The sequence below is a fragment of the Paramormyrops kingsleyae genome, chromosome 14 (assembly GCF_048594095.1).
Source record: "Paramormyrops kingsleyae isolate MSU_618 chromosome 14, PKINGS_0.4, whole genome shotgun sequence".
Classification (NCBI taxonomy): domain Eukaryota; kingdom Metazoa; phylum Chordata; class Actinopteri; order Osteoglossiformes; family Mormyridae; genus Paramormyrops; species Paramormyrops kingsleyae.
Genome location: NC_132810.1, coordinates 12,163,005 through 12,177,466, shown reverse-complemented (window position 1 = coordinate 12,177,466; position 14,462 = coordinate 12,163,005). Strand labels below are relative to the sequence as shown.

Below are 14,462 nucleotides of genomic sequence, written 5' to 3'. Positions count from 1 at the left end.
TCCAGATGAAGCTATATGGTGGTTACCATTTCTCTTATAACATTTCACAGTCCCCCCAGGCCTCGCTCTCGAAGGACATCCATCTCTGCCGCTCGTCTTGGCTGCGGTGGTCTCCACAGCGGTGACTGTCATCATCTTAACCTGTGCCAGCCTCACACTCAGTAAGAGACTCTTCCAGCTCTGCGTGACCTCTGTCCCGTCCACCTTCCATCGGCTCTGAGACACGCCCAGCCCCCCGCCCCCCCCACATTTAACATCTGCTCTCAAATCTGCCCCCGTGTCTGCTCCCTCTTCTAGGCTTTAAGCCTCTAGGTTGCAATTTGATGCAGTTTGCTGTATTTCTCCTAGAGGAAGTCTGTGATCCAAGCCTGCATACTTTGGAACCAGGCAATGAGATGGAAAGAAAAACAACTTCTAAGTTAATGTCACAGCTTGACAAGAGCAGGTCACTATTATGGCTTTTTAATGAGAAAAGAGTAATGCAGCATTCCTTTCTAGGCAAATTTCTGGTCTTCATTTGAACAACCGTGAAACCATGTGGTCTTTACTCAACCTACCAAATCCACCTCAAGGAAACAGTGATTTTCTAGTCACATTTTTCTTAAGGTCACTAGTTTTCATACCAGCTCGTAGCGTATCTCAAAGAAGATTGGCCCTGTTCGTTTTAGTTCGACAGCAGTTTGCATATACTGAGATATATTATGCAGTTTAAAGGAAGTGTGCCATTATCAAAGAGTTCTGGCAATATTATGGGGTTTTTATTTATTTATTATTAAAGAAATCAATGATACCACTTAGAGAAAACTCAAAATGACATGGAAACTGGATACTAGAGCTTATATAAAGGCAAAGATTTGTATGCAATATTACATCACGGCAAAACATCAACAATTGAATAATGTTTTATGGGAGTGTTGTGGAGGGGGAGTGGATATTAATTACAGAAATTTTAAAAAAGTCATGTCATACCTGGGGCAAGATGAGGGCAAAACCATTTTCACTCCTACACTTTGGGACAAAGTCAAGGTGCGACGACTGCATTAGAGATGTATCTCATGCACTAAAAGGCATCTTGGGGCTTTTGTGAAAGTGTGAGTGGGGAAAAATTAAGGATGGGAATGAAGTACGGACACAATAATCTGCCATCATTAATCAAACTCACCTTATTTACTCTGCATTATCAAACTCACCTTATTTACTCTGCATTATCAAACTCACCTTATTTACTCTGCATTATCAGTCCTTTGTTTTTCATTGTAACTAAAGGAATAGTGTGTGTGTGTGTGTACAGTATGTGTGTGTGTGTGTGAGCGGGTTTACCTATCCTTATGGGGACATAATGTCCCCATAACATGATAAATATCCGTTTTTTTTCCCTTATGGGGACCGGTTTCCTGGTCCCCATAAGGGAAAACTCTATTTTATAAAAATTGGTGACTGCTATGAAGAAACTAAAAATGCAAAAACTCTTGTATTTTGTTAGGTTACTTATGGTTATGGTTAAGGCAGGGTGGGGGTTAAGGTTGTCATAGTTAGCGTTAGCATTTTTCCCATTGAAATGAATGAGCGGTCCCCGTAAGGATATGTTTACCCTACGTGTGTGTGTGTGTGTGTGTGTGTATGTAGAGCTTGTTTTGTTCTCTGACTACTCAGAACCTTAAGGAGTCTCTAGGGAATTAGAGAAGACTATTCCGTGCACGTTGTATTTACATCTTACATATTACTGAGGGGTAGGAAACAATGGAAGAGAATCATATTTTTAGTTTTTTACAGATATACAATGGAACCCTTCTGATTTATATGAAAATTATGACTGCTGCTGTGATGTTTGTAAAGAACTTTTTTTTTAAGACATTAAAGACAGGAGAGTGAGTAAACATTCAGAGCTTGTGATGATCAACATAGACCCATCCTCCAGCTTTATTACATATTTCTGTTTTTGTCACTTTTCACATGAGACAACAACTAGTTCTGCCAACAAGCCAGGAGACATTCCTGGTGTCTCTGACTTCCTGTTTTTCCAAGCAGCCCAGAATTAATAGCTGGAGTTGTGACTGTCACAAGATCACAAGCTGTTGCTGAATAATGTTGTACAGAAACTGTCTGTATATAGGTTTTATTTAGCTTGTTATACATGATTAAGCTGTTTACTGGAACATATGAAACAAAAGTACAATCTACTGTTTATTCACTATCGGTACAAAAGAGGTCTTGTTAGAAATTATATATGATTTAATATTGGGTGGCTCTGCCATGGTTCTGGTGTGTAATATAAAAATAGCACTGCTTCTTCAAAAAATGGCTGACTGAGAGCATAGATTGAGAGCACTGATCAGTTTGAGAAAACTCCCAGCACATTTCCCCTGCATTACACAGCTGTTTGAACGGGCAGAGTCAAACATGTGTGACACTATAAAGCATCTGAAACCTTGTCCTACTGTCTCTTGTGCTGAATAAAGCCCACCAGAAACAGGTCTGAGTTGAAACTGTCGTTTCAGCTTCTTCAAAAGGGGGTTTCTATGAGCTGTAACTATATATCTAATGTGAATAACCTTTTATATTCCACACAGTGGTTGAATATTTGCCTGAAGGTTGCTGGTTGAGCTCCCAGGAGAGGCTTCATTGTAGTAACTCCTCACTATGGTACTAAATATGAATTGTTCAATTCCAGTATCCAATGGGATAAAATTTGCTCTGGGTACACATATCAGCTGAGGAATGAAGATAACCATTTAAGGAACAGAGTTGGGCAGTGTGATGGCGCAGTGGTTAGCATGGTCCCCTCACACTTCTGGGAACAGGGTTTGAGTCTCCACCATGGCTCCAGGTCTGCATGTTCTCCCTGTGTCATTGTGGGGTTTCCTCTGGGTACTCAAGTCTCCCCCCCCATCCAAAAACATGTTGAGGTTAACTGGAGCTATCAAGATGCCCGTGGGTGTGTGAGAGGGAACGATGTGCGGGTGTGTGAGAGAGAACGGTGTGCGGGTGTGTGAGAGAGAACGGTGTGCGGGTGTGTGTGAGAGAACGATGTGCGGGTGTGTGAGAGAGAACGATGTGCTGGTGTGTGAGAGAGAACGGTGTGCGGGTGTGTGAAAGAGAACGGTGTGCGGGTGTGTGAGAGAGAACGGTGTGCGGGTGTGTGAGAGAGAACGGTGTGCGGGTGTGTGAGAGAGAACGGTGTGCGGGTGTGTCCCATGGACACATTCCCTTGTCCCTTGTGCCTGGAGCTTCTGGGATATCCTCCATGACCCCCCCCCCTCCAAACCATGCATAGGACAAGCAGGTACAGAAAATGGCTGGAGGTAGATTAGGCTTTTGATGTGCATGAAAATTTCTCTGTAAAGATGTCAGATCATTTTCTAGTAACCCCAGAGCTGATTCTGCAGTGTGCCTAGCTATCCAGTCTATTTGGAATCTACAGCTGAATGTGCTTTCTTGAGCTAAGACATTCTCATATGTTGGACAGAGCACATAGTTTGTGCTATAAAACAGACAAAAAATTAGGCAGGTTAGCTTAGCTTAGTGGCTACTGTGTCTTCAGTTCATGAGTCATGTCCTAGCTTGACAGTCGAAAGATCTATGTCCTGGAAGTGTGAAAGTTTAAAAAATCACCTTATCCCTGCCATTGTGCTCGCTTGACTGCTGACAATGGGTCACTATTATCTATCTTTAGTCCAGGTGTCCTGCCCTCCTGTGCCCTAGGGTCTTCATCCTCCAGAGACTTGAGTCAGGATCCCCCATCAAAAGTGGACGACTCCAGCAATTACCCACCCTGCTGGACTGACTCTCTCTCATGCTCCCAAATTTAATCCCCATTTTCCAGGACAACAGAAGATGCATTTGAAATATATCATCTAGACTTTTTCCCTCAGCCAGAGTAAATATGTGTATCAGCTGAGCAAAAAAAAACAGTTCTGGCTTCAAAGCCACTCTTAAATGACCCTAGACATAAACTAGCTTCAGGATCCCTTTGACTCACATCTGGCTGAATGGATTTCGATGCAGCAGCAGCTCCTTTGTCTTCCCATGTTATTTCAGCTGTGTGTCTCAAATGGTGAAAGTCAGAGGAAACCATGCAAAGACGCTCTGATAGGACGAGGCTTTGCTCATCAGTAACAGCTTTGGTATGCTTGCCTTAGCATAAAGTTCTTATTGTCAAAGTTCTACCATCCTAATTCTCCAGAGAAGCCAGGTATTACTGTGATGTCTCCAGCAGTTTCCCAATCTGGTCTTTGGGGATCCACAACTGGTCCACATTTCTGATCCCTTCAAGCTCCCTGCCAAAGAGTCCACATTTCTGCCCTCTACTGGGAGCTGGGAGGGAGCAAAAATGTGGACTGCTGTGGGTCCCCAAGGACCGGATTTGGAAACACTGGTCTACAGGGTCAAGAGGGAGGAGTGCTCAGGCATTTAACAGTGTCTCCCCACCTGAGCTCTCCCCCATGCAGGTTGGTAGTCTATGCAAGCTCCTCAGTCGAGCATCAGTCCCTTCCCCTTCCCCCGTCTGCACCCGAGGCCCAACAGCAACATGGATCTTTCACCTCCAAGCATCGCCCCCCCCAAGGCAAACTACCAACCTGCATTGGGGATGCGGCCAGCCTCCAAAGAGGGTGAGTCCCCCCAGGCAATTAGCTTAGAGGGCCACATGTAGGTTGAACTGTGCTAGCGGACTCAGGAAGGTCATCTGCAGCCTTATTCTAGCATGTACCCCTAACTTGCCTTACATGAGGCTCAGAATAGCAGCAACCTGCTTGTCCTTCAGTCATGTTTCTCATCCTCCATATGCACTTCCCTGTCACGTCTGATTCACCTGGAATGAAGTCAGAGGGTGGACATTTCAGGTCCAGAAAGTAAAAATCCAGACCAGGATTTTGTTTCAACCAACCAGTTGAGCATAAAGAGTCACAGTCACAGAGTACTCAACTGGTTGGTTGAAACAAAATCCTGGTCTGGATTTTTACTTTCTGGACCTGAAATGTCCGCCTCTGAATGAAGTACATGTATAGCTCATAAAGCAGGGATCCCCAATTCCAGTACTGGAAGGCCAGTCTGCAACACAGTTTGCAAATTTCCCTGCTCAAACACATCTTAATCAGCTCACCAGCTAATTGTCAGATTTAGTAGGTTTGTTTGAGCAGCAATTGTGTTGCAGACTGCCCCTCCAGCACTGGAACTGGCGAATCCTGTCATAACATCTTTGGCTGATCTTAGCATCACTGCCACTCTTCATTTTTGCTGTATTAATGGGAGGCCACTGTGAAATGTAAGTCTCAGCTGGGCAGACTAGGAGGTTCCTGTGCACCAGGGCATGAGCTTAGCTCTCCAAGGTCATTTTAAAGCAAATGAAGCAGGTCGAATCTGTCGCACAGTCAGTCCTGCCCCCCCTTTTCTCAACACATCTTGTAACTCCCACATCTCACTTTGTAGTCTATTACCGAAAGAAGAACCGGCTTCAAGGAATGAGAGTGCGTCTGCAGAGTCCAGAATACAAGCTGAGCAAGATCCGCACCTCCACCATCATGACAGACTACAATCCCAACTACTGCTTCGCTGGCAAGGTGGCCTCCCTGGGTGAGCTGAAGGAGGTGCCTCGCAAAAACATCACGCTGCTCAGGTAACTCTTCTTGCTGACGAGGAGGAGTTGGACGGCCAGGAGGTGCTGAAAGGTGACCTTAGGCATGAAATAAAAACTGGAACTTCCAAAAAAGTAAAACATTTGCTATAATATTTGTTTAGCCATATTGATTTTGTCAGACAGACTGTTGACCTCTTTAAGGACATATCCATCTGACTGTCTGTGACTTATTCAGGACTGTCTCAGGCATCACGTGGCACAATGCAAGGGACACACTAGACAGGGCGTGGAAAATAGTTTAAAAATTTTAATAATTACATGAATAATTAGAACCCAGTATCTATGATTTATATATTAAGTTTACGTTTTTAAGTTTAAGAAGTTTATTGTCATATGCATGCTAAAACAGTCAGTTACACCATACAATTACTTTGCATGTTCCGTCTGGGCACAGTTGATACAAATCAAAAATAAGACACAATACCAAAAATCACACAGTGCAACGTAAACATATAAACATATAATGCAGTAGACAAATATACTTAAAATATATCAATATGATACAAATATGAAAAAAGAAGCTCCTCAAGTAGAGGTTGTGCAAAGTTTGCAGTATTGTGTGTGTGTGTGTGTGTGTGTGTCTGTCTGTCTGTGGATTAGGTTTATATTACATTATGGGGACCAAATGTCTCCCACAATGTGATACAAATATGTTATTTTGACATTGAGGACCATATTTCTGGTCCCCACACTGATCTGTAAATGCAATCAAAAAAGTAAAAATGCTAAAAGTCTCAGATTTTGTCTGGTTGCTTATGGTCACATTTAGGGTTGGGTAAAGGTTAAGGTCATCATGTTGGGATTAGAGTTTCCCCCATAGAAATGAATGGAGAGTCCCCACAAAGATATAATTATGAACCTGTGTGTATGTGTGTGTATGTGTGTGTGTGTGTGTGTTGGGGGGGGGGTGCTTTCAGCACCATGCAGTACTTTTCCATGACCTGGCTTTGCCACGTCGCGGAGGTAAATGAACTTGCCCCCTTGTCTGTGCTCTTCTTCTTTACGAACACCTTTTGTACTTAGACAACTTTAATGTTTGGCAGTACAGTAGCATGAGTCTTGCGGGATCCTTACTCTGCATCCTGTGTTAATCAGTGTGCCGCGACCTGCATTGACCCCATCTCTCCCCTCCCTCCCTCTGTGGACACAGGGCCCTGGGCCACGGTGCCTTTGGTGAGGTGTACGAAGGCCAGCTGCTGGGACTTGGCGGTGACAATATAGCCATGCAAGTTGCCATTAAGGTCAGTAGATCAGCCAATGACACAGCTGTTGAATTAATGCTTTTTTATACATTACCCAGCAAAGAGAAGAATGTGTGTGAGGAATGTTCCTGAAACCGCTGGCTATAATAATAACCTTATTCATAAAAGAAACATTCATTAGAAAGTCCAAAGCATTCATTAAATACACATTGTTGAAAGGTGTTGCTGGTACTCGTGGGGCTGGGTTACCTGCCTTCATAGAATTCTGCAATCTGTGGCTCAACAGACTCTTCCTGAGGTTTGCTCAGAGCAGGATGAAATGGACTTCTTGATGGAGGCGCTGATTATGAGGTGTGTGACCCAAAAAGTCCATCGGAACCGCACTCAAAAGCAGGGATCTTCAGCTGCAAAACATGTGACAAAGGGAATAAGTGTACAGATTAGTGTGTCCTATTGTAAGCATTTTCTTTTCAATAGACAATTAGCACAATTAGCCTTGGACTGTATTTCGCATTTTTATGGAAGACTTGACAAACTTCTTACTATTACAGTCTCAGACACGTCATGGAGGTATTTAACATGTAGCTTGCTGACCTGCATGAAGCAGTATGTAAGGTAACGCCATGTTCACTAGCATGTCGTTGCCCCCCGCTGCAGTAAGTTCAGCCACCAGAACATCGTTAGCTGCATTGGTGTGAGTCTGCAGACCCTGCCACGCTTCATCCTGCTGGAGCTCATGACCGGTGGTGACATGAAGAGCTTCCTCAGGCAGAACCGGCCCAAGACTGTAAGTTTAACATCATGGTCCAGACAGTCGTGATGGCCAAAGCAACGTTTCATGAACCATATGCTGTATTTTCTGCCGCCACTAGATGGTGCTCTTGGTTTGCTTAGGGGCATGCTTTGAGCAGAGCACCATCTAGTGGGGTCAAAAAATACAGCGAATGGTTCATGAAGTGTCATTTTGGCCATCATTACCAGACAGTCTGCCCCTGGTCAGTCGGCCTTAAGGAACATAAAAGTGGTGTAGAAGTGCACCACTTTAATTGCTGCTGTCTGGCATTGCGATGCTGTGTGTGCTAGCATGTCACTGTTATCCTCTGTATGTGTGTTTGCATGTGCTTGTGTGTGTGGTAGAATATGTGTGTAACTCTCCAAACGGTCTGCACATGTTCCAGGGCAAGGTCTCCTCCCTGTCCATGCTGGAGCTGCTGCACATGGCCAGGGACATTGCCTTTGGCTGTCACTATCTGGAAGAGAACCACTTCATCCACAGGTTGGGCCCTTCAGCAGGTTCACCTATCCAAACTGCCCATGTCTGAATATAACTAGCATATCAGCCAGGATTGTTACTACTGCAAGTCTGAGCAGGAAATGTCTATCCCAGAGTTCTGAAGCCATGCAACTTTTTTCCTAAGTTGCAATGACATAATAATGACATGGTTATTCTGCTCCCTTTTTCAAACCAGTGACAGATGAGTGTAGTGTCTTCTTTTGAATATTTCACATTGCCCTTGATGGGCTTAGGGTGGAGAGATAAAGCCTTTCACCCTCTCTGTACTGATCACAATGACCCTGTCAAAACAGTCTGCCTGCATTAGATAATATCAAAGCTCGATGAGCCAGCATGAGCTCGGATATAGCTTCTGAGAACCTGGGGCTGTGTTTGCAGCCCATTCCCAAGCATCAGTGATCCTCTTATTTTAGCATGTATAATATGTGGAAAACAATGCCCCTCACCAGGGAAAGCAATTTGAAGATGGATAGATGTATGGATGGATGGATTGATGGATGGATGGAAATGAGGGATAGTGAGTTAATCTTCCTGATTATTCCAGAGACATTGCTGCCAGAAACTGCCTCCTTACCTGCTCTGGCCCCAGGAGGGTGGCCAAGATCGGAGACTTTGGCATGGCGCGGGATATATACAGGTGTGTGATGCGACCTCGCATTTCCTGCTCGCCTTCCCTCCCTCTTTGTGCTGGGATTATAAGGCCAATGACAGAGCTAAGCTGGAAGGAACCATGCAGTAACTGCACGGGGGGATGCTGAGTCAGAACAGGCTAACATATGGCGCAAGTTATCGCCATCATAAAGGCGTTTTCCTCGCTGGATAGTCTGCTTGGAGTTAAATGCATCAGTATGCTTAGATCTGTTCATGCTCTGTGGAGCAATGAATGAGCTACTCTTCTGTGAATGGAATTTAAAATCCAAGGTGCCCCTGAGCACCCCGGTTGGCCGGGGTGCTCGGGGGGGGGGGGGATTATTCCCCACCCCCCCCTCGGGGATTGGGAATAATCGGGGCTAGTTGGGGATCTGGCCCTGGTGCGGGGGGAGGGGGGGGGGGCACTCCTGGCACGCCCTTATTGCTCCCCTGGGCCCGACACCACATTTCACACAGCACTAGGGCTTTGAGGGGCAGTGGGGAGGTGCACTGAGACACTGCCCCTCAATTTTTACTTGCATGTTAGACACCACATGACACTAGGGCTGAGGAGGTGGGTTGAGGCAGGTGGGGCTCTGCCATCTGCCAGCAGTGGGGGGTGCCCATTCCTCGACTGCTCTGCTGACACGGTCCATATTGCATTAGGGCCTTGGGGTGCGGGGAGGGGGATGGGGACCTTCGCCATTGGCCAGCGGTGGGGCCCTCATACCCGAACTGCACCCACTAATTTTAATGCATTGTAGACATGAACACACAACTCTCTCACACATATACATACACACTTTGCACTAACATGGAACAGGGATGCAATGGGGGCTGAGGGGCCTCCCCTAACTCTCTGTCTCTGGACCTGCGTGGGTGGGGGGCCCACCGTGTGGAAGATCCATCATGGGGGAGATGCAGGCGGCCCTGGCCAGTGTGGGCGGCCTCCTCTTGTGGGCCATGGCCCAGGTGGTCCTTGGTTCTGCTGCGCCGGAGAGGGGCCCTGGCGGGTGATCCAGGGAACTTTGGGAAGAGTTATGTTTGTACTCTGCATTCCCCTGCACTTTGTTTTCTCCATCCCACCTTTATGATTATTCTTATTATTATTTCTATTTACCTTTTTTTTCCCTTCCCCATGGTGATTGATGTCTGTTATTCTTATGATTGTTGTTTCTGTGTCCTCCTTGCCTTTTTTTATATATATATATAATCATGGTACTAGGGCGGGTGAGTTTGGAGTGGCCACACTGGAATTGAAGATCTTTACACTTTAGCTTTAATTTAAAATAAAGTTGTCCTCCAAAGAGAGGGCAGAAAAAATAAAATAATAAAAAAAAATAAAACCCAAGGTGATTTCATGTGTAAACAGCTCAGGGAATCCCTGTAACTAGTGTAAGTGCAATGAACCAGAGCTCCATGTACCTGTATAAGGATCCACTCTATCCGCAGAATCAGTGCTGATACACTCAGATCTGGCTGTCCTAATGATGCAATCTGTACCTACAAACTCGCATTCTGCTGTGATCTCAGGGCCAGCTATTACCGGAAGGGTGGCCATGCCATGTTACCTGTGAAATGGATGCCGCCAGAGGCCTTTTTGGAAGGGATCTTCACCTGCAAGACTGATACATGGTAATGTCAGTGGCAGCTTCGAGGAGGTTTTGAGGAACCTCACACCTGCACCTCCTTCTTCCATTAAAGCAGTAGGGTACCTCTATTACAGCACATTTGTTACATGGGCAGTAGCCTCATACAGGGTAATGCAAACTTTAGGGCTTGCTAAAGGCACACACTTCAAAATCATTCCAGTGAACATCAGATTTGCATGGCTGTTTCTTTCATTCACCCTTGTATAAAATCATGTCTTTCACATTAGTTAATTGTAGTCTAGTTCAAATAACAGATGTTGCAATGAACAGGTTTTTTTGCATTTTCGTATAAACTTTAAAAAGTGAGTGGGTCTGTATGCTCCATATTTTTGTATGTTTTTCTTCAAAAAGTACTTGCCTGTGGATGGCTGTAACAACTAACCCCAGCACAGAGGACCAATATGGCTCCTCGTGGAATAATACAGGAGGGAGACTTGACCTACTTCCCTCTGTCTCCCCCTTTAGGTCATTTGGGGTACTGTTGTGGGAGATTTTTTCTTTAGGTTACATGCCCTACCCTTGCAAGACCAACCAGGAAGTGCTGGAGTTTGTGACAAGTGGAGGCAGGATGGACCCCCCAAAAAACTGCCCTGGGCCTGTGTGAGTTTCTGTAGACATGTGTTATTGTGACAAAATTATTTTATTATTATTATTATTATTATTTAGACTGCTGTTAGACATTGGATCATTTTCCATACTGACTTATATGTATATTATACAGTATAATGTGAAAGAGGAATTGCTTGGTAATACATCAGATATAAAGACCTCTGCAGAGAAAGTAACCTGCTTAGCACATTTTCTTGGCCCAGAGCTGTTCTTAAGCCTATGGAGATATTTATAGGCTCCTGCTCAAAGCTGTGTGTTGTGTGACATGTGGCACAGATACCGAATTATGACCCAGTGCTGGCAGCACTGTCCAGAGCACAGGCCCAACTTCAGTACCATTCTGGAGAGGGTGAACTACTGTACTCAGGTAAGCCCCCAGTTCATCTAATGAGTGCCTGTCATACACGATTCTTGCTTTTCTAGCATATTAAGCTGCTGTGTACCAAGACACACAGTATTAACACAGTATGAACATGGAGGTATCTGCATGTAGTGCATGCATAGTAAGCTGGAAGGTAAGCATACTGTATATAATTATTAGATAAGGAAACAATGGTATGGAAAATCAGTAAAACATGGATTATGCCTCTCAGAGGAATATCATGCAACTTGGAACAATCAGGACACTGGAATATACCTCATCCTAAACTCTATAGTGGGAGGTAAACTGGACTTGGGTAAAGCCACGGTCCTTCGTATTGTGTGGGAGGCAGTGGTGCCTTTTCTCTTTAGTATGTCTGCACAGCATTATGGTGGCTGAATGCAAAAATAGTGAAAGGAGTAGGTGGTCTATAAAACAGAAGTTTTGCTGCAGACTTGATTTCATCTTCATTGCATCTTGCATGTTGCTTCTCCCGGAGAGGACAACGATGGCAGTATGTTAAGATCAGATCAGACTTATTTTTCCCCAGTATCAGAGATGCTGATGGTCAGTAAATCTTAAATCACGTCCGATGACTTAACTCTCATTTTACCACCATGGACCTCCTCAATCTGCCCGTCGGTCTCACATGTCCTCTTACCTTCGCTCGGGAGCAAATCTCTCCTCCCTCACCTGAAAGAAGCAATCCTCTGTCCAAGGGGAAAAGCCTCCTGGCCCCAGATTTGAAGGTGCTGATTCTCATATCTGCTGCTATCTGGACATGCTGATCCGACGAGACCAAAAGCGTAACATTCTAGTCCGCCATCCTGGACGGCGCCACCATGTTTAGGCACCTCTGGTTTTATTCATAGGGGGAACCAGGCAAGCAGCAGCCCCTATAGCCCAAGTTCCCACAGCCCCCCCCCCCCCTCCCACAGTATGTGGGGGGACACGTGGACACTCGCCTTCCACAAAGCATGTGTAGGCTGTCTTAGCATATCCCCACCAACCCCCATACAGCCATGCTACAGGCAAGAGAAGGTGCACTGTTCATTTTATTATGTGAGAATGATTCGTTTTAGTTTCTATTCTAGTTTATTTATGTCCCATATAGACTGCAAAACCATACATGACAGGTGAAGTTCCTAAATGCAATTCTTATACAGTCAGTCTCCAGTTTGTACAGTATATAATAATAATTATTATACAATAATAATACAGTAACTACATACGGTATTGTACTGCACCTCAAGCTGATGAACTGCTGAAGCCATGCAATGTTTTCATGAGTGTCATAGAGTCATGTGTGTATTTGTTATTACGCACTGTTGTGTTTGTTATTACGCACTGTCGTGTTTGTTATTACGCACTGTCGTGTTTGTTATTACGCACTGTTGTGTTTGTTATTTTTAATATAATAGGCTTTATGGCAGTCCATTCGTAAGTATGAGTTGTCCGTAATTTGGATGTTCTTAACCCAGGGACAGTCTGTACACAGTAATAATGGCATACTGAAAACAGTTACATGTATCAAAGATACTGTAAAACTTCAAATATTATTAGTACTACAGCAGAAATTTCTTCTGCCAAGTGTCCAAATGGGAATTAGCATGTGAGAAACATGCAAACAGTTATTTTGTAAGGCTGCCTGTTTTGTGTTTTATTCTAGAACATAAGTGTAAATGAAGCAAAAAGAAGGATAAAGAAATTAATCCAACAGCAAGAGCATTAATTACAGCAAAGTAAATGAGAAACAGTTGATACTTGTCAGTAATTAGTGATATGTGAAACCATCTACAAAACAGTTGCTCAAGTTAAATCCTGTTGACCTTGAGGAAATCCATCACTCTGTTTCTCAGACCGGGTGAGAATAGCCTAAACACAGATAAATTATCCGCCACGAGAGCTTGGGAGGCTGGGGAACTAAGCAGATCTAAAGACACCACTTATACTCCAGAAGTCCCTCCATTTTCCCTCCATTTCCCTCCATTTTCCCACCTGTGCAGTGTTAATTAGCGCTTGGTAGCTGGATGTGGGAAGACGTGATTGTCATGAACCCCAAAAAGCCAATTTTAGGTCCACAGTGATTTTTCCATTTTTCATATGGATATAGATTTTGGGTAAGAACCTTGGTGAAACTTTATGGGAACTGGGCCGTTTGTAAGATAACGGGGCAGGAATTAAAACACCAATGTACCCAGTTAGTGCTTAAGTGTACTGTTCGATATCACTTGTTGTATGTCAACCTCCTCTGCATGAATGATGGCTGAAGGCCATTGAAAAACTGGCCTGCTGGGACCACATTAATTTTTCATCATTAGCCTGAAGCTGCTGTAAGCTGATATATAAAATCATTCAAACATCAAATAAAATAAAATGGGCTTTTAAAAAAAAAAAATGTTCAACACATGTTTTCTGAATTAATTATATCGGGACATAACCTCCAAATGTGGCTGTAAGAATGAAAATTTTTTAGATTTAGGTAAGGTTTAGACAAGGAGCATGACATCACCTTGCTGCACCCACCACACATGCAGCACATGACATCACCTTGCTGCACCCACCACACATGCAGCACATGACATCACCTTGCTGCACCCACCACACATGCAGCACATGACATCACCTTGCAGCACCCACCACACAACAAACCATCTCAGGGACGAGAACCAGAGTGCAGCCGTGTGTTGGTGATACCTCAGCACCACACTAGTCCGAATGGACCAGTGTCAGTTCTTTCCGGTGGCTGCAGTGCCAATCCTGCAGATTAGATTCAGATCAAAGGTTAATTATTTTTGCCTTTAATTTTGTGGTGTGTCTTAGCATATGAATTTAGATATAACCCTGTGATTATTTGTCACCGCAGTTGTTATATTCTGCCTGCCACTGTATGTTATAATAACATGTGGTAACGCTTTACATTAACTGCACCTTCATAATGCTTTTATATTGCATTCATAAAACGTTCAGTACACCTTCATAAAGTATTCATTAAGTATTCATAAGCATCATGCATGTATACCTTAACATCCTAGCATCCCTTAACAGCTATAATGTACATTAATAACAAATATTATAT

The 14,462-nt window shown here is 44.1% G+C and overlaps 1 protein-coding gene across 2 annotated transcripts in view; it reads left to right on the top strand.

Moving 5' to 3' along the window:
* Positions 1–14,462, top strand: part of ltk (leukocyte receptor tyrosine kinase) — a 60,423-nt gene that overhangs the window by 44,113 nt on the left and 1,848 nt on the right. For both annotated transcript variants that reach the window (XM_023828237.1, XM_023828236.1), the window contains exons 19-28: positions 51–161; positions 5,428–5,614; positions 6,786–6,876; positions 7,124–7,188; positions 7,495–7,624; positions 8,016–8,113; positions 8,676–8,768; positions 10,295–10,396; positions 10,879–11,013; positions 11,299–11,389. In XM_023828237.1, the coding sequence (XP_023684005.1) occupies positions 51–161; positions 5,428–5,614; positions 6,786–6,876; positions 7,124–7,188; positions 7,495–7,624; positions 8,016–8,113; positions 8,676–8,768; positions 10,295–10,396; positions 10,879–11,013; positions 11,299–11,389 (1,103 nt within the window). The remainder of the gene's footprint in view (positions 1–50; positions 162–5,427; positions 5,615–6,785; positions 6,877–7,123; positions 7,189–7,494; positions 7,625–8,015; positions 8,114–8,675; positions 8,769–10,294; positions 10,397–10,878; positions 11,014–11,298; positions 11,390–14,462) is intronic.